This window comes from Salvia splendens, chromosome 7 (assembly GCF_004379255.2).
Source record: "Salvia splendens isolate huo1 chromosome 7, SspV2, whole genome shotgun sequence".
NCBI classification, from domain to species: domain Eukaryota; kingdom Viridiplantae; phylum Streptophyta; class Magnoliopsida; order Lamiales; family Lamiaceae; genus Salvia; species Salvia splendens.
In genome coordinates, this window is record NC_056038.1 from 3,271,514 (window position 1) to 3,291,772 (window position 20,259).

General features: G+C 37.5%; 7 protein-coding genes across 8 annotated transcripts; 6 read left to right on the forward strand and 1 right to left on the reverse strand.

Annotated features, from left to right (window-relative positions):
- Positions 1-415: 415 nt before the first annotated feature.
- On the forward strand, positions 416-3,811 carry LOC121742467 (probable pectin methylesterase CGR3). 2 transcript variants are annotated; one of them, XM_042135604.1, is made up of 7 exons: positions 416-552; positions 1,192-1,334; positions 1,685-1,724; positions 1,980-2,021; positions 2,503-2,871; positions 3,175-3,230; positions 3,492-3,811. In XM_042135604.1, the coding sequence occupies exons 2-7, from the start codon at positions 1,215-1,217 to the stop codon at positions 3,642-3,644; spliced, it is 780 nt and encodes a 259-aa protein (XP_041991538.1). In that variant the 5' UTR covers positions 416-552; positions 1,192-1,214; the 3' UTR covers positions 3,645-3,811. The 2 variants fall into 2 exon arrangements, with proteins under 2 accessions (XP_041991538.1, XP_041991539.1); XM_042135605.1 differs by having other exon boundaries at positions 459-552; positions 1,195-1,334.
- A 575-nt stretch (positions 3,812-4,386) lies between these two features.
- Positions 4,387-4,845, forward strand: LOC121741688 (basic form of pathogenesis-related protein 1-like). Its single transcript, XM_042134568.1, has one exon. The coding sequence runs from the start codon at positions 4,387-4,389 to the stop codon at positions 4,843-4,845; it is 459 nt and encodes a 152-aa protein (XP_041990502.1).
- A 998-nt stretch (positions 4,846-5,843) lies between these two features.
- LOC121741023 (basic form of pathogenesis-related protein 1-like) lies at positions 5,844-6,320 on the forward strand. The gene has a single exon (XM_042133705.1). It carries the CDS (start codon positions 5,844-5,846, stop codon positions 6,318-6,320), a length of 477 nt encoding a protein of 158 aa, XP_041989639.1.
- Positions 6,321-7,285: 965 nt separating this feature from the next.
- On the forward strand, positions 7,286-7,732 carry LOC121741691 (basic form of pathogenesis-related protein 1-like). The gene has a single exon (XM_042134572.1). It carries the CDS (start codon positions 7,286-7,288, stop codon positions 7,730-7,732), a length of 447 nt encoding a protein of 148 aa, XP_041990506.1.
- Positions 7,733-9,150: 1,418 nt separating this feature from the next.
- Positions 9,151-9,630, forward strand: LOC121741692 (basic form of pathogenesis-related protein 1-like). The gene has a single exon (XM_042134573.1). It carries the CDS (start codon positions 9,151-9,153, stop codon positions 9,628-9,630), a length of 480 nt encoding a protein of 159 aa, XP_041990507.1.
- A 1,510-nt stretch (positions 9,631-11,140) lies between these two features.
- Positions 11,141-11,857, forward strand: LOC121741210 (basic form of pathogenesis-related protein 1-like). The gene has a single exon (XM_042133913.1). It carries the CDS (start codon positions 11,141-11,143, stop codon positions 11,594-11,596), a length of 456 nt encoding a protein of 151 aa, XP_041989847.1. The 3' UTR covers positions 11,597-11,857.
- A 432-nt stretch (positions 11,858-12,289) lies between these two features.
- On the reverse strand, positions 12,290-19,684 carry LOC121810988 (aspartate--tRNA ligase, chloroplastic/mitochondrial-like). Its single transcript, XM_042211738.1, has 15 exons — positions 19,242-19,684; positions 18,564-18,707; positions 18,109-18,218; positions 17,569-17,680; positions 17,383-17,454; positions 16,759-16,850; positions 16,154-16,274; positions 15,463-15,585; positions 15,129-15,324; positions 14,862-15,049; positions 14,676-14,747; positions 14,476-14,574; positions 14,326-14,406; positions 14,162-14,219; positions 12,290-12,600 (listed from the first exon to the last, which is right to left on the reverse strand). Exons 1-15 carry the CDS (start codon positions 19,599-19,601, stop codon positions 12,440-12,442), a joined length of 1,989 nt encoding a protein of 662 aa, XP_042067672.1. The 5' UTR covers positions 19,602-19,684; the 3' UTR covers positions 12,290-12,439.
- Positions 19,685-20,259: the final 575 nt, after the last annotated feature.

Genomic DNA, 20,259 nt, shown 5'->3' on the forward strand with positions numbered 1-20,259 from the left:
TTAAAAAACTTTGGCAAAATTAAATAGAGCTTGAAAGTCAGAAATATTTTATTGCATAGTTCAACTCAAACTATTCCTAAACATATTTAAATGTATTTTTGTAAAGTCTTCAAGCCGAACCACTTTTGGGTTAATACAGTGTTAAATCCCAACTTTATCTCTTAAATTTGTTTCACTTCAAATTGAAAATTGTTAGGAAACGAAAATGGCAGCTGGCTAATTTTTTTCCTTTCCAAATATTTCTTTCGAGTTTATATGAATTTAATTTAAGTTTTACTTGGGCTATTTAGGCCCAACAATTGAAAAAGAAATTTTATTGGGCCCAACAACCGAAATTATGACAATTTTTTCATCTCGTGACTCGAATAATAAATTTTTCACGACACTAACTCGTGGAAAATGACGTGAGCGAAATAGATAAATAAATCGAATTTGCCACGCAATTAAATCCCGCTTATCTGGGATTCACTGATTAAGCAAAAATCTAGCATTAGTAGATCTAGATCTCAACTCCCAGTTCTCCCACTCCACTCTTTCTACTTTCTATTTCAGGTAAAATGCGTTTATTTGCTCATTGATCTCTCTCCTTTTACTTTTGTGAAGAATGCTGATGCATATTCTTCTGTTGATGGAATCAACTGGTCACGATTTTGGTGGTAATTGGGTCAATTTTGATCTGTGGGATAGTTTGTTTGTTCCGGCATTTTGTTTGAGATTGAGATTTATGATGATTTCTTTCTGTTGCATAATGCCATTTGGGGAGCTTGATTTAGCAGATCTTATTCCTCGTCGTATCGGCTAGCATGATTTGGGATTCAGATTGGGGGAATTGGTTAAAGATGTAAACTTTCGGCCAAAATGAATTATGTACAAGTGTTGGAGCTTGTTGATCGCCTTGTTTGATGCAGAATATGTGAATATTTCACTCGTTTTAAGCTCTGTATTGATTCATGAATAATAATGTGCTTTTTTCTAGGATTATGAATGGATTAGAGATGTGTTTTTGCCCTGCATAGTGACTCTCACATTGGAATATTAACTAATTTATATGTGTAGAACAGATAGCATCATTCAGTAGAGATCTTTTTGTAGTAAAAGGCTATGTTTAGTTTGATGATCATTGAGTAGAAGTCTCTGAGCTTTGTGGCTTCAAAACACGTGTCCTTATCCTCTGGCCCCTTCAATCCTCAGCAGGTTCTTCAAGCTGTTAAGCAATGTCAAGAAGACCCAATGCTGCTCGCCGTATTGGAGATGGTGGGAGCATTCCTTTCGTCTGGACGTTGCATTCCAAGGCCCAGACATCTCCACTATTATCCATTGGAATTTTTGTTGTGGTATATGTTATTGCTTCTTTCACTTTACCCAATGCTGCTCGCCATATTTTCTTGATCATGTGTTTACATGAGTTTATCCGCTATTATTGCATTTACATATAGTGGATAGGCTCATCCATGCATGTGTTCATACATAGACCCCTTTATCCATATTTTGCAATCTTGTAACTGAGCTATAGTTACCTTGTGTATATGAATTAAAAAAAAAGAGGAGATGGCTTAAGGATGATGCTTGTCCACTTCTTTCTAATCCTTGTGGTGATGGTCCTTGTGACATAGTTGAGCTTGTTTTTGTCAATGTTAATCCATAATGCGAAAACTGAAAAGCTACATGTTTTCTTGAATCTCAGGGAGCATTGCTGGTTGTTGGTTATATTTACCATGGTTCAGGTTTGTTCTTGGCCTTTTTACCCACACTTCTGGATCTGATCCCAGAAAATTAATCTTACATGCTTGTTCAAAAATAGCCATATGTCCAGCTACACACTTTTCACCCACTCAAAACACTATCTTCCAAACATTTATTGAAACCCGTGCTGAATCAAAGTGAAAAGAGGGAGTAGGAAGTTGACTAGAAAAATATGATGATTATGGAAACATTCCCTTTAATAAGCGGTTATATCAATTTTCCTTTGTTCTTGACAGGTAGCAGGAGTGTTGACGTAAATAGTTTAAGTAGACTTGAAGGTAAGCGTTTATGATTTATAAGTGTACTATCTATGATTTTATGAAAGATCCACAACGTCTTGTTATCTAAAACGTAATTCAGCTATGTTTTTGTGATTTTTCTGGTGAATCATGACTGAATAATGAATGCATGTATCAAAGGCTTCATTTCTTGTACTTGTGACCATTATTATGGCTTCAGAATTTCTTGGTTTTTCATTGGTTTAGCAGCACCTACAGCGATTTTCACCTTATTTTGTGATTCCAGTGTTTCAGTCAAAAGTAATCCATGTTCAAGATACAAAAAGGGCTTTATGGTCTGTATATACTATTGCACTTGTGATGCATACCTCTGATTCTTAGATAATGGTAAAAAAGAAGTTTATCAATTGCCAATCAATCTTCTCTCTAATGTTTTCTTCCGTGGCTTCATTTTTATGAAATGTGAATAATTTTGTGATCGGATGAGATGCATTTTGTTGAACAAGTAGTGTTCATGCAGGTGGTTGTACTCTGGAGGTTCAGAAAATAATACCTATTTTAAAGAAGACATACGGTGACAGCATGAAAAAGATATTACATGTTGGTCCTGAAACCTGCTCGGTGGTCTCTCAACTGTTGAAACAAGAGGATACAGAAGCCTGGGGTATAGAGCCCTATGAGTTGGATGATGCTGATGCCAGCTGCAAGAGTCTTGTTCGCAAAGGCATTGTGCGCGTGGCTGATATCAAATTTCCCCTTCCGTACAGGCCAAAAACATTTTCCCTCGTGATAGTTTCAGATGCATTGGATTATTTGTCTCCAAAGTATCTGAACAAGACTGTGCCACAGCTAGCGAGGGTAGCTTCTGATGGCTTAGTTATATTATCTGGTAATACTCGAAAACTTGATCTCTTAAGTGCTTCTATGATTCTGGAAGTTTTTAAGTAAAAAGAGTGTATGAGCTAGAGTAACTTATTATAAAAATGCATCAAGTCATGACATCCATTTTAGTAAAATATCTTTTCCATCTCAATTTCAGAAAAGTTACACGCCACAGTCTTTCCATACTCTCTTTTCAAATGCCTTACAGCAGCTTTCACTCTTTGCCATGTTGCAATTGCATACCATTCATCTTTCGTAAATATCTGAAGTTAGAAGGCCGTGTTTCTCATTATAACATAAACGCTTGCAGGTTACCCAGGTCAGCAAAGAGCTAAAGTGTCGGAGCTTTCTAAGTGGGGGCGCCCGGTAATTGCCAAACTTTATTTCCATTTGTTTTCTTCCAATGCCTCATAGCTGATCAATCTCTGAAAAATCTTACAGTCCTGTTTCACGATTAGTGTGACAGATGTTGTGACCTACGATTCAGTAATTTAGTGAATGGTCACATTCCGTGTTCAAACTTCACAACCATTCTCATTGATCAAATGTCTCTAAGCAAGCACTTATGTCACAAATATCTTCATCCTGATCTGCATTAAACTTAGGGTGTTGGTTTCCATTGAATAGGCGAAGCTGCGGAGCTCAACTTGGTGGATAAGGTTTTTTATTCAAACCAGCTTAGAAGAGAATGAATCTGCTGTGAAGAAGTTTGAGCAGGCAGTATCCAAGAACCCTTACAAGTCAGCCTGCCAAGCTTTTCATCTCAAACCACTGCATTGATCATCTTACCACAGAACAAGGTATTCTTTTATGGCGCCAAAGCCAACGAGCATCTTTACTTCTTCAACGTGTTAAATTAGTTATCAAATGTGCAAATTGTGTTAGTTAATCTTGTTTGATGTAAAATATTTGACCTAATTATTGATTGAAATTTGTTACTGGTCTTATTTAGCAGCCAACAAAATGTATCCTCATTTATGGTGGCAAAAAGTGCTCTGCAGGATATGAATTTGTTTTTATATTAAACGGCACAAATGAGTGGTCTTGTAGCAGCTCCAAGGCGAAATAGAAATTCCAAACTACAATCACATAACATATGATATGACAAAACCACCACCAAACAAACAAAAATGAAGAAAATGGATATGATATTAAGATGAATGTGTTGGTTTGGCTGATGATGGGCTTAAGCCACCATATCCATATGCATGCCAATAACATGCTCGGAGTGGGAATGGTTGACTATGCCGATTGCCAAAGAGTACACTTAACAAAGGCTTTTTACATATCCGAACGTATTGAAATCTATTAATATGCTATACAATCTATAAAGTGATAATCTCTTTCAATTTTTTTTTTGCCTATATTCTTTCCACCACCCAACCCATTCCTCGCAATCCTTCAAATTAGGAATTCTTTTATTCTATAAAATGTTAAAGCCATTCACATTTCACACTTTGCCATTTCTAAGCCACGAGAGAGAGAAATGAGCAGGGTCATTGTGTTGTTATTGGTGATGATGATGGCCTTAAACCACCATACCCATGCCAACAAGGGCGGCCGCCACTACCGTCCCAAAGACTACTTACGTGCCCACAACAAGGCCCGGGCGAGGGTGGGGGTGGGGCCCCTCGTTTGGAACGAGACGTTGGCAGAGTACGCCAGGGCCTATGCTGCAGTACGTTCTCAAGATTGTGAAATGCACCATTCAGAATGCCCGTATGGCGAAAACCTAGCGGCGGGGAGTTGGCAGGTAAACGCGAAGGAGGCTGTCCGCATGTGGGTCGATGAGAAGCATTTGTACGACGTTAAAGACAATCTTTGTCAGGGAGAATGGAGTAGTTGTTTGCATTATACGCAAGTAGTTAGGCGAGGCACTCATTCCGTTGGATGCGCTCACATTCCGTGCCCGGAGGATTGGACCTTTGTGATTTGTAACTATGATCCCCCGGGCAACTATATCGGAGAACGTCCCTTTTAAATTGCTACATCTTGCATGATTATGATTTGATGGATTTATTTGCCTGTTGTTTTTGGTTCAAACGCTTATAATTTCTATTTCAAGATCACATGATACACTCAAGCGATGATTGTCATTTAAATCAAAATTTTTCGTTGACTTTTGGTCAATCTCATACTCCGACGTTTAAAACTAGAATATAAAATCCTAACCTTATAATATTTTCGTAGTTATTCCACAATGAGCAAAATTGAAACTAGTATGAGAAATTAATCAAATATAATGAGAACCAAACGCCGACCTGCTGAGGAAATTCTCAACTCGAACACGATATATCATGAGTTGACACGACACAGCGAAAACATAACGATAATGACACAAACCCAATTTACATGATTAAAATATGATATTACACTATTAAACTTCATTTACACGAACCTAGAGAAGAAAATTTAAATACAATTAATTAAAAAACAATAATATTATTTTTAGCAGCTTACTTGAACACAACCTGAAATTACCAGGTTCCTAATAAGTCAATCCTAACCTTACTATTCATATGTTTAATTAAAATCAATATTTGAAGTTATTAAATTCTAAAAACTTAAATAAGGTTAATTATTTTTTTTTGGAAGAAAAAAGTGGGCAAAAGGCGAAAAATATCTAATGAAATTTTAAAAAAAAGGTACATGACCATTGAAAAAGCCAAATATAAAGCCCCGTACATGAAGTCTCTAGCACAATTTCTTGATGGATGATTGAATACAGCTCCGTAGTTCAAATCTTGATATTGTGATACTTGTATTCATTTAATGTAATATTATTAGGTTCATAACTTTAACATTGCTAGGCAAGTTGACCTTCGTTCAATAAAAGAAAGTTGATCTCCACTGTTATATATTGTCAATTAGTCATTAATTCAAGAATGCTATCCTTCAATTTGGGAATTCTTTGCTTCCTATGTAAAAGGTCATGTGGGTCATCAAAGTCATTCACATTTCTAATCCACAATAGAGAGAATGAGTAAGGTCATTGTATTGTTTTGTTTGATGGTGGCCTTAAGCCACCATATCCATGCTCAACACAGTCCCAAAGACTACCTAGACGCCCACAATGAGGCTCGGGCAGCGGTGGGGGTTGGACCCCTCGTTTGGAACGAAAAAGTGGCTAAGTACGCCCAGGCCTATGCTAATGTACGGTCTAAAGATTGTGCAATGAAGCATTCAGATGGCCCATATGGAGAAAACCTAGCGGCAGGGAGTTGGAAGGTAAGCGCGAAGGAGGCTGTCAAAATGTGGGTCGATGAGAAGCCTTTGTACGACGTTCAAACTGGTCTTTGTGTGGGAGGAGGGATGGACTGCCGGCATTATACGCAAGTAGTATGGCGAAATTCTCGTTCCGTTGGTTGCGCTCATGTCTCGTGTCCGACTGGTTGGACCTTTGTTACTTGCAACTATGATCCCCCGGGCAATTATGTCGGACAACGTCCATATTAAAATTAGTAGATGATACATCCGGTGAAATGTTATGAGCCTAAAATCCAAATGGCATACTTTGATTAATATGATATGGTATATATGTTGGTTTTTTATACCTTCAATCCATTTCGTACAAGGCGATATATAGATTTTTTAATAAATGAGGACTGTATAAGGCTTTAATTATCATAAAGAATAAAATTGTTCATGCTTCTGTTATCGTTGGCTGTTTAATTTCATTATATGATGGTTGCTGAATACAACTGTACAAGTGCGTGTGCATTGAAAATATTTAAAAATATGAATTGTCAAGAATTTTAAGAAAATTACATATATATTGTAAATATCACCGTGTCCTTCACGAAAATCATTATGGCATCATACCAATCAATATCATGAATCATTACGTACATAGTTGTGCAAACTAAATTTTTAATTTTAGTTTTACTTTTTATTTTTGCTAAATGTCTTGTATACTGTATAGTGTATACATTATGAATGTAATAATCTCAAACCAATGCTGATTAAGTGTCTGTATGTAAAATTTTACGTAATTATAATTAATTATATTTAAAATTAGATTTTATAATTAAAATCACATGAGATATTTTGTAACATTAATGTTATAACAATCACGGTACTATAAATTGACTGTGTTTTTTAGATTGATTTGGGATCCCAAGTTGGAATTTATCATAGCACAACCTTTTCACTTTAATTATTCGATAAAAAATAAAATAAAATAAAATAATTCGGGACACATACACCATTAGGCAAGTTGACCTTCAGACGATAAAAGCTCTTTTTTTTTATCTCCACTATTTTAAATAGTCATTAATTCAAGAACGCAATCTTTCAATTTGGAAACTCTAATTTGACTATATAAAGGCCATGTTGATCATCGAATTAAAGTCATTCACATTTCACAAATTTTCTTATCTAAGCCACATAGAATGAGAAAGGTCATTGTATTGTTCAGTGTAATGGTGGCCTTGAGCCACCATATCCATGCCCAAAACCGTCCCGTAGACTACGTGGATGCCCACAACGTGGCTCGAGCAACGGTGGGTGTTGGACCCCTCGTTTGGAACGAAACAGTGGCGGAGTACGCCAGGGCCTACACTGAAGTACGGTCCAAAGATTGTGAAATGAGGCATTCAGATGGCCCATATGGCGAAAACCTAGCGGCAGGGAGTTGGAACGTGAGCGCAAAGGAGGCTGTTGACATGTGGCTTGATGAAGAGCCATTGTACGACGTTGAAACCGGTCTTTGTGTGGGAGGAGGGAATGCTTGTTTGCACTATACACAGGTAGTTTGGCGAAACTCTCATTTCGTCAGCTGTGCTCATGCCCCGTGCCCAAATGGTTGGACCTTTGTTATTTGTAACTATGACCCTCCGGGCAACATTGTTGGAGAACGCCCTTATTAAATTCGTTAGATGCTACATCTTGTGAAATATTATGTAATACTAAATTCGTTAGATGATACATCCAGTGAAATATTATGTGTATGGATTGTAAATTTTTATGTTGACGAATTGAATTTGCACAATGTATTGCTACTACAATAGTTTATAAATTCTATTTCCAGATGAAATACATTCAATCCAATTCGCACAACGCATTACCCGATTGATTTTTTAATAAATGACTATAGACGTCATTTTGTGATCGTGAGTTGCTAAATTCTGTTTTGTGTCTATTGAAACTAACTAATTAATAGTAGTATATGAATTGCCAAGAATTCAGGACAATTATATAAATATAACAAATGTCACCGTCAATAGTCAAATCAATATAAATAGACCAAGCTAATTAAGTTTTTACATTTAGTTTTACTTTCTATTTGTATTAAATGTCTTGTATACATAAATGAATGTGATAATCTAAATAATTTTAAATACAAATATCTGATACTATAATATAATCTATTCTATTATAGCTTCTTACGAATTTGAATTATATATATGCTGCATATTTATAATTTAAAAAGTCGAGTATTTTTTTTACTTATTAATATTTTATTTTATTTTACTTTCTTTTCTTTTATATTTCTCGTCATCTCTCTCATTCTCGGGGAATTATTTTAGATGGATGAATAAATGAATGGGCAATTATAAGTACTTAATAGAAAGAGTTATTAGCCATACTGCTATTCACCAAAGCATAAACACAATGGTAGATTGATGTTGCAGAATGTTGACATTGTAAAACATGTAACAACCTTACCAATAATTAAATAATGTTAAATGGCTGTAATATTGCAGAATGTTGGCTCCCCAAGATGTGATGTGCATGTAATACTATAATGTAGTACATAAAATTATAAATATAAAATGTCATAACATTTTCTAAAATGTGTACGTAATGTATATATTTATAAATATGTGAAATTTAGATAAATATGTAGAATATAATGTAGGAGTATAACTTTTTAGGTAAAAATACTCAATTTAATTTGAATTTGATAATTTGATATAACTCCCTTTAAAATAACATTAGGATACTATTAATTTAAACATAATAGTACATAATTATGAGAAAATAATAACAACATTATGACATAAAACATCAAAAAATCATTTTCCGTATATATACTATCAATTGAGCCGCAGTAATTGATTGTGTATTGATCTCAAATTGGAAATTATCATGGTGACAATCTCTAGGCAAGTTGACCAGCTTCATGTAATAAAAGAAAGTTGATCTCCACTATACTAAAATTCACACAATCATCAAATAAATCACCAATGTTAATATCCTTTTGAAAACATAGGAATGAAACATTCAATTAATTACACTTATAAATACACCAAAACACTCAAATCTCCATACCACAATCACAAAAATGTACTTCTCCACCATGACCAAATCCCTCTTCCTAACAATTTTCTTCGTCGTCGTCGTCGCCGCCGCTCAGAACTCGCCACAGGACTTTGTGGACGCCCACAACCGCGCGAGAGCGGAGGTGGGCGTCGCGCCCGTGGGGTGGAACGCCACCGTGGCCGACTACGCCCTCCGCTACGCGGAGAAGCGGTCCGGCGGATGCGAGCTGGAGCACTCCGGGGGGCCGTACGGCGAGAATCTGGCGGAGGGGTACGGGGAGTTCTCGGCGGTGGACGGCGTGGGGTTGTGGGTGGGCGAGAAGCCGAGCTACGACTACGCCTCCAACTCGTGCGTAGGAGGAGAGTGCCTGCACTACACGCAGGTCGTGTGGCGCGACTCCACGCAGTTGGGATGCGCGCGGAAGCAGTGCCGTAACGGCTGGCAGTTCGTCATCTGCAGCTATTATCCGCCGGGAAATTACATCGGCCAACGCCCCTATTAGCGAGTAAAAATTTAGTGGCATCGTCATTTGATGATGTGTCTAGTCAATTATAATAAGTAGTAGCAAAAAGAGAAAAAAGTAATGAAAGAAAATATTTCTGTAACGCCTCTACTAGCGAATAAAAAATTAATGAAGGAAAATATTTTTGTAATTCATTTGATTAGTTGCGCGCAAGAAAATATGTGTAACTGTATATGCCTATGGTTGGATATGGTTTATTATCTGCTTTTATTGTTGGTTGCCTGGTAAAAGATGTCAAGTTTGTATTGTTTTAGGCCCAAAAGTTACTTCATGACGGCTTAACCAATTTACGGCAAATAGTTGAAAAAATTAGGTTACTTTTGGGTCAATCTCATAACTAACAATTTTGACCAATTTTATCGTTAGTATTTTTTAATTGTCCTATAGCAAAAAAATAAAAATAAAAAACAATGTGTCGTGTGTATAAATTTATTGATGTGACATATACGTGTGTAAAAATTAACGAAGTGACTGATAAGGTGTATTAAACGACGGTGCTATGAACGTTCCTCCGCGCAACATTTTTGGCTGGTCACATCTATATAATTTTCCCCGCATATGACAGTACATGCACAAAGATGACAAGCATAAGTCGAGAAGATTGGACAAAATTGACATACATATTATCAGTGGTTAATTACATTAAAAAAATTAATTATATAAGATGGACGTCTAATAGGCTGGGCCTGGTTTAGGTTTTGGATGGATCTAAGCCTGAGTTTACAAAATGGCCCAATTGAAGCCTACTTACAAAATGGGCTCGTTTCGTTTCACTTATTGGGCCTAGTTGACAAGTCTATGCAAACGTAGACAAAAATGATGGTGCATGGTGATGTTTATATTTTATTCGAAAATATTAGGTGATCCAGATAATCGATTAAATCTTTTACATAAGTAATTTATATAAAATTTTGATAATTGGAAGATTCTGTAATAAAAGAGAATTTTTTTAAGTATCCCTAGGGTTTTAGTGGAGTTTTTTTTCGTAATCATCGAAGATTGAAAAAAATATCTTTAGAAAGTCTAGAAAAAACTCAAGTAAAGACCTAGGGATTTTTAATTTTCATAAAATCTGGTTGTTCTATTTTCAAGACCCAGTCACGTTAATTTGAACTGCATCATACCTTAAGATTTGATTGAGTATTTTATAGTATGCACATATGTCGTGTCGCATTATTAATCTTGTTGCGATGAGACGAGTGCACATATGAACATCAATTGTTAATTCACTTAATTTGGAGTTGACAAATTAATTGATGTCAGTATACTAATTGCATAGTATGCAAATACGCATAGCTGGACACGATATTTTGTAACATGCTTGTTGTGGATAGGGATAGATAAAAATATAAATACAGCTCTTACCAAGCAAAAAAGACCACAATTTTTCATATGGTATAATACCTTACCAATTAATTCGGTATGGTAAATGTATAAATAGAGCAAAACAGGCATCTCTTGTATCCAACAAATTAAAACCCTCACAAAAATGGACTCTTTCACCATTTCCCTCTTCCTAACACTTTCCTTCATCGCTGCAGCCGCCGGACAAAACTCGCCACAGGACTTCCTGGGCGGCCACAACCGCGTACGAGCGGAGGTAGGCATCCCTCCCCTCGAGTGGAATGCCACCGTCGCTGACTACGCCCAGAAGCGGTCCGACGACTGCAACCAGGAGCTGTCAATGGGGCCATACGGCGAGAACCTGTTTATGGGGCAGGGGCAGGTTTCCGCGGTGGACACCGTGAGCGTGTGGGCGAGCGAGAGGCCCAACTATGACCACGCATCCAACACCTGCAAAGGAGGATCGTGCCTGCACTACACGCAGGTCGTGTGGCGCGCCTCCACTCAGCTAGGCTGTGCGCTGCAGCCGTGCCGTAACGGCTGGATCTTCGTCATCTGCAACTATCAGCCGCCGAGAAATTACGACGGAGAACGCCCCTAGGCCAGAATGGATCTACCTTATACATTATATATATGCTACATTTTCTAATACATCACTGCAAAGTTAACATCTGGATCTCTCTTTAGGATAAAAAACTATTTCCAATATAAATTCTCTCCTTCACTTTCTCACTCTACTATTTATAGCCTAAATAATTGTTAACAAAAAATATAGCCGGATCAAATTATTACTTATTTAAAAAATATATATCTATGCAACATAATATAAATATGTTATTTTTAGATAATACTCCAATGATTAATTTAATTATAAATCGTGAATTAATTTAATAGTCAAGGAACATATCAAATATAAGAATCGTGAATCAAGGAGTTGATGATTAATTTAATATAATAGGTGTTTATTTAGGGAATGAAAATAACTTCCAATGATTAATTTAATACAGTAAGCGTGTATTTAGAGAATGAAAATAACGTCCAATATGTAATCTTCCTTTTCTACCCTTTTTAATTTTTTTATCAATTTATTTAATTCCAAGTGGCTTCCATACCAACCATAACATCACCCTTAATCAATGAATTTTATATACATTAATATGAATACTATCCCTTATATTTCATCAACAAATGAAATTCAATCTATGCCTACCAACTAAATTACGCTTTTTCGTCCTTTAAACCCAATTTATGCCGGTACCATTTCAATATAGTATTATCCAACCAAAAGCATAAATTCCAGCAAAATTAGGCCTGCATTTATTGGGGCAATACATCAAAAGATGGTGTGCAAAATCAATGATCATCACCAAATAATTCTACTATACAACAAGCACCTCCATTTCTCTGTGAAGGTTGTAGAAGCCTTGCAATAATTTAAGGTTATCTACAATGCCAGATCCTTCAGCTGCTGAGAATCGACAACGGAGGGTGCACGAGTGAGGGCACATCCGGCAGTGGATGTCTTGGGGAAAGCTATGACCTCCCTGATGGAACTAGCCCCACCCAATAGCATTACCAGTCTATCCAACCCAAAAGCAATTCCTCCTGTGAAAAACTCTAGTTTAGATCTAAAACCGAGACAATACAGCATTCGTGTAGAATGAACTCATAATAAACAAATGCATATATAGACATTATCTTCAATGACCAAATGGCGAAAAAAGATAGAAACTGCACATAAATATTAGGTATTGAATAGAAAATGCAATTGGATCAGCCATCCAATCCTAATTGTTGGGTTACAAACCTATCCCACATCGGATGAGTGAGGTAAGTTGGAAGGTGTATATAATTCCTGTCCAACCCCAATTAGTTTGAGGCCTTTTGGGAGTGACCCAAAAACAAATCCGTGCGGGCTTGACCCAAAGCGGACAATATCAAACTAATGTTGCAGTCGACGATCCTAACAAGTGGTATCAGAGCCCAGGTGGCTATGGGTTGTGCCTGGATGAGCCCCGGTTAGGGTCGGGCCCTGAAGGACTCGGGTTAAAGTCGGGCCCAGGATGACCCAAGGGCCAGGGTTGGAACGACCCATGTTTGTATGGACTGCGTTCCCGATGTGGTCTCGGTTGGATGATAGGTTTGTTGGGTTACAAACCTATCCCAGATCGGATGAGTGAGGGAAGTTGGAAGGTGTATATAATTCCTGTCCAACTCCAATTAGTTTGAGTCCTTTTGGGAGTGACCCAAAAACAAATCCGTGCGGGCTTGACCCAAAGCGGACAATATCAAACTAATGTTGCAGTCGACGATCCTAACAAGTGGTATCAGAGCCCAGGTGACTATAGTTGTGCCTGGATGAGCCCCGGTTAGGGTCGGGCCCTGAAGGACTCGGGTTAAAGTCGGGCCCAGGATGACCCAGAGGCCAGGGTTGGAACGACCCATGTTTGTATGGACTGCGTTCCCGATGTGGTCTCGGTTGGATGATAGGTTTGTTGGGTTACAAACCTATCCCACATCGGATGAGTGAGGGAAGTTGGAAGGTGTATATAATTCCTGTCCAACTCCAATTAGTTTGAGGCCTTTTGGGAGTGACCCAAAAACAAATCCGTGCGGGCTTGACCCAAAGCGGACAATATCAAACTAATGTTGCAGTCGACGATCCTAACAAGTGGTATCAGAGCCCAGGTGACTATAGTTGTGCCTGGATGAGCCCCGGTTAGGGTCGGGCCCTGAAGGACTCGGGTTAAAGTCGGGCCCAGGATGACCCAGAGGCCAGGGTTGGAACGACCCATGTTTGTATGGACTGCGTTCCCGATGTGGACTGCGTTCCCGATGTGGTCTCGGTTGGAGGATAGGTTTGTTGGATTACAAACCTATCCCACATCGGATGAGTGAGGGAAGTTGGAAGGTGTATATAATTCCTGTCCAACTCCAATTAGTTTGAGGCCTTTTGGGAGTGACCCAAAAACAATTCCGTGCGGGCTTGACCCAAAGCGGACAATATCAAACTAATGTTGCAGTCGACGATCCTAACACTAATAACTCATCCAATAAAACAAGTTGAAAATCTCCCTAAGCCAAGTCTCCAGCTACTTTTCTTCTATTATTATAATTTTCATTTAGATTCTAACCAATTTTTAGTTCGGGAAATGTCATTCCATACCATGTGGGGGAGCACCCATATCCAGAGCCTCCAAAAGATACCCAAACTTGTTTTCAGCCTGCACAAAATCAAACAAAAGATACACAGATGAAATGAAGACATTCTCTAATGATCCTTGATGTTAAAACGTTTGATTGGTTGAGAGCACTAGGAGTAGGATCTACCTGTTCAGAAGAAATGCCAACTATTTCCAAAACCTTCTGTTGGACTTCACGCTTGTAAATTCTCAAACTTCCCCCACCAATCTATCAAAAAACATGGGCTCTCAGGCGATTGAAACTGCTTAACGTATAGGAATACAAGGATTTATTTACCTCTACCCCATTGTAAACCATGTCATACGCTAAGGCTCGGGCAGAGGCAAGGTCTTTCATGTCCTCAGGATGAGGAGCTGTAAAAGGATGATGCAAGGCCTACAAAGAGGTCAAACATAGAAAGGTCAGCAATAATAAACACGTCTCTTAGAATGAGTACCGTTACCTTTCAGTAAAGCTAATATAAAAATTGTACAAACCTCAAGCCTTTCCTCAGAATCATTCCACTCGAACATTGGAAAATCAGTTACCCAGAGGATCGAGTGCCTTGACTAGCAAACACATAGATAAACAACATAAATATCAGAACAAAAAGTGCCATAATAAATTCTGCATTAAGGTAATGTGGTTCATACTTTAGGATCAAATCTACCTCAACAACTTACATGATCAATCAATCCCAACTCATGTGCAACGTACAGCCTTAGTCGGTCCAATGTTTTATTAACTGATGCATTGTTACCTACGGCAAACAGAATGAGATCACCAGGACTAGCAGATAGTATCTTCAGTAAGAGATCATGTTTGGTTTTTCCCAAACTCGACACCAGTGCGGGAATCCCTTCAAGTCCACCTGCATTAAACATTATGATGCAACGGAAACATTTTCACGAAGTAATGCTAGCTAGTATCTTGTTAAGATGTGTTATTACCATGACTTGAGACCTTTAAGAACGGCAGTCCCTTTGCTCCAGATTTAATAGCTTCATCATAAATATCACCCTTTTTAAGAGCACTATTTGAATACTTCTGGCTTCCTGAAGGAATGCATATTGCTTTAATGATGCCGTCACTCGACAAGGTATCTGCAAAAACCTTGAAGGAAGAATTCCTGAACACTTCCGATACCTGAAGGTTGAACAAGATTTCATCAAAATCAGCAAGTGTAAGATGAACAACTGGTCAAGCTCCAGTTTCTTATATAGATTGATCTCCTCTATGATCCTATTTACATGAAAACAAAGCACTGAGGCGTGTCAAGGTTACATCTTTCAGTTCAAGATCAAAACGAATATCGGGCCTGTCTGAACCAAATCTGCTTGTAGCTTCAGCATATGTCATCCTTGGGAAAGGGCTAGGTAGTTCAACTCCTTTGATATCAAGAAAAACCTGCAATTAATTAAATAGTCATTACAGACTCCATATAATTAGGGAATAGAGTTTAATCCACTTGGCTACCAAATAAGCTCAAGCTTGAAACAGCAGTTGACAAGGTAAAAGTCACATTTCCAGTACAAGATTATCTATTCAAGAATATTGATGTGAAGACTTGTATGGAAGAAAAAGATTATCAGATTCATGAGGCCAGATTTTTTAAGCTAGTTTAAGAGCTAACAAGTGACTGTTAGCATCACAAGTGTGGAGCTCTAGAAGATCCAATAAAGAATAACCCAAAAACTAATTACATGCTTGCTTGAGACCATGTGTCTAACACCTAGAATATATCTGACATTCTTTCATGGTTGAATAACTGATTTAAAGCCCAATCACACAACATAAGGCAATGACAACATACACAGTTGAGAATCTGGGTTCCCTCAAGCTATAAACCCATTATGTTTCCCAGCATTGACAAAGATGTACATTTCCTAGATATACTATAATATGTCAAACTTTCATCCTGGACACTAGTACTCAACTGATTAAAAGTTATGGAATGCAATGAAGTCAGAGTAACCTTTCTAATCAAATCTTCATTCAGATTCAGCATATCCTCCAGAGGAGTGAATGCTATTTCAATGTCAAGCTGTGTAAATTCGGGCTGCCTGTCTGCTCTTAGATCTTCATCTCTGAAACATCTGCATGGCAAGAAACAGAAGTTAATCCAGATATTGTTCACATCATAAGTGCCAATACAGAAAAATGAAGCCCTGCTGAATGAGGAGTCTTCTTTGGGGGTGTTCGGTTGGCAAGATTAAATCTCATGATTAAATATGTATCATGTTTGGTTCATAAGATTGAACCCTTCAACTTAATCCTAGATGGATAGTCTCATGATAATTAGTCATAATCTCCCCCTCCAACTAAAATAATCCCACAACTTAATCCTAGATGGATAGTCTCATGATATTAGTCATGGCAACCGAACGCCACCTTTGTGAAGTAAGAAAACAAAATCATGGTTGTTCATATTTTGGAACACCAAAACAATATTTGCAACTGAAAAGCTAGAAATGACATTCTCAATGGGGAAATGTGTATTAGAACTGATGTGGTTCAGACAGATACAATGAAATCAAAAAGGGAAAAGCATTTTATTATCCCCTCAGGGAATTGAATTACCTTGCTATTTGATAGTATTTATCAAAACCAGAGACCATTAGCATCTGCTTGAAGAGTTGTGGACTTTGTGGCAAAGCATAAAATGTTCCGGACTTCATAGAAGACATTAAGAGAATAAGCATCAGATCTTTATTTTTTAAAGAAAATCATACAATCAACGGCTATATGATGGCAAAGGTGCATTAATTGACTTGTACAAAAACATTCATGTAACCAACTCAATGTACTGTATCAACTGCAACAAGGAAATGTTATACTTTTCTAGATAATCAAACCCAATAAGGCACCATTGGTCATAGACTCAGAATATAAATATTTAGTATATTTAAGAAGAAAATAAGAAAATAATTCCAATAATACACGGCATAGTTTAATGGGCTCATAAGTCCTAACAATCAAGCAATTACAAGATCAACAAAGTTCGAGATGAATGAAGCATAAGTTAGGCTGAAATTCAAGATATTTTTTTTCTTTATTACCACCAAAAATTGTCAGTAAGTAAGACTAGGAGTAACTTCGTAGAGTTTCATTACTTGCCCCAACTATATTAACAGGTTGATGAAATGCCAAATCATGAAACCACATTGAGGCAGTATATCTCCATTTAAAAGTAGTCAAAGATACCTGAACTCTTGAAGGCACTAAATAATCCCTCGCACCTTCCGGTGTAGATCTAGACAGAATTGGAGTCTCGATCTACCTTACCACAACTAAAGAGTCAGGATCAAGATCAACACATGGATATACTCCATGGAAGCTCTGATATGCTTTAATCACAAATTCAGACAGACTGAATACCAAAGTATATACCTCAATGAAACCATGCACATCCTCAAGGTATCGTCGAATGAGTTTAACCACTTTATGCCGCAACATTATATTAGAATGCATTTGAGGTCGCCGTAGGTCTAGATATCGGTATCTGATATTGGAGCTTTTTATGAGTATGTGAACATATTAATAGAACTCAAATTCTTCATATATATCAACAATTCAACCAAGGAAATTGCAGTCTTTACTATTGCTAAGTTGGTTAAAACACCCCCAAACCCCTTGAACCCTTCCTCCAACCCCAAAAATAAAGTCAATTCATTATCAATGCAGCAGATATGATTGGTTTTCTTCTCAACTCAGACATAAAGCTCAATTTTAAGACATTAGGTCAGTGCACAAATTCTGGATGTCGGACATATATAATTGACAGTTGAAATCGTTATTTAGCATCGCAGATACATAATTTCTTCATAGAAAATTAAACGTTTGGAACAAGGGCAATGAATTACTAGAGGCATTGCTACAATTATAATTTATAACACCCCATACTAGCGGAGATCATGGAAAACGGGCTACCTCAATCTGATTTCCTCTTTGGCAGACTCTTTTGCCTCGTCAGCAGTAGTAACCAAAAAAGGCAACTTTAATTTCACCGCATTCAACACTTGGGCATGCTCAGCAGCAACCTGGAATTGAAAATCACTAATAACCATTGAGATATCATAAAAGTTTTATAATCTTTTTTTATTTTCTCCCATTAACATTTGTTAAAAGCCTTATTCTCCGTATACACATGCATATAGGAACTATCAGAGAAGCAATTATCTTCATTTGCTTAATCAACCAAGAACAAACACGGTGGTTTTGAAATTTTAGACCAAGAAAAATGTATAAGACACGAGAAACTCTCAAAGTCAAGGCAAATATTTGACGGAAAAACCGGATAAAGCGGTTTGGTGAACAAACTATTGCCAACTTCTAGTGCTCAATGAAAAAAAAACTAATGGCCTATGTTTTTCAAAAGAACTCACCTCTATGAAGCCTGTTTTCATCTTTTTATTTATAGACTCAATTGGCCGCTGTCGGATAACCCCTTCCACTGAAATCACATACTCGAGCCTCAAATCATTGACAACTGCATGAGCCTCAGGGAAATCATCTGGAAGAGTAGTAACCTGTTCATCAACGGATATAAGTAAAGAGAGAAAATGAGATGAAGATTGAGCAATAACAGATAGTACATTTTGGAACTTTGAAAATTATAGTCTGTCATCACAATCTGCCTTGAAAATTGCATTAACAGCATTGATGCAACATGAGCTGCATAGCAGAACCTAGACAAATAGCTAGGCTAGGGAATGAATTACGACTACAAAGTCATGTAGTAAATTCCTATGAGCATATTAAGTAGTACAAATTTTGCAACAATTTTGACTTCTCAGAAAGAAAGAAACTTTGAAGGCTCAATTTTTTAGATAATGTGTGATTGAGATCATTAAACTTATGGAACAAAAATCATGGATGTGAAATGGGACTGGTTATTAAATTCGGTACAAAATTTCCACATATAATTAAACATTTATCTGTTCAACTTCATGTGATACTGTGAGTTGCAAAATGCAAAGCCAAAATCTTGTGCGAATCTCCAAAAATGGGAAACTGTGCTAATAGATTTTCAACTTCCCAATTTTTTATCCGAAAAAAATTACCTGCACGATTCCGGTGTGGTCGCGAAGGGTGACGAATGTGAGACCGCCGTGAATACGGTGGAGCGCCACCCACCCACAAAGGCGAACCCGTTTGCCTACGTCCGGTTCCCCCAATTCGCCGCAGAAATCAGTGCGCCTGACCCATTCAAGAGAGCTGGCGTTGGTCTCGGAAGCGGGAGACGGCGGCGGTTTGGTGCTGGCAACACTGAGAGTTTCCGAAGCGGAAGCATAAATGGATGAGTGGGGGCGCCTGTGGAGGAGCTTGGAGGGGTTCAATTTTGGGATGGTGAGGAGTAGGAGCGGAAGGGAGGACTTTGCGCGGAGGGCGACGGCTGGGAAGGAGCGGAGAAGGGCGGACATGACGGCGTGAGCCCCGAATTCAGAAATTGTTTTTAAGTCTTATCTTTTCTGATAAATTGACTCACTTGTGTTGCTTGTACATGGTGCATTACTTTTGGTTCTTTGGGTTAAAAGTCTGTTGCAATGGGCTCGAGGTATACGAGCTTCATGGGTAGGGACGCCTCGATCTCATACTGGATTGTACATAATGTCAAATTCTCCTAAAAATTGATAGTAGTATTTTTTGTTGGTTGGCTACGGATAAAATATTCACTGGTCTACACACTCCACGTAGCATGATGATGTGGTGTGTTCCACTAATTAGAAGTTACAAATGAAAGTAGTACGAAATATAGAAATTACACGTTCTTATGAATAGAATAACATTTGAAAAATAAAAACTTTAAGAATTACAATGTAAACTATTACTACACATACTATATAATATTATATTTCATTTTTTTCCATTATCTATTCACGTCATTCTAGGTAATTTATTTAAAATTTGATTAGACTATTCTCTCTTTTTTTCATTTGTTGGAGTATATACGTATTATACATAGGTATAATATGTATCTCAAAATCACAATACGTTAATGTAAATTAACTATTTTTCCATTTTGTATTTATACATGAAAAAAATTAAAATCTAATGATAAACTAAATCATATTAATTGTG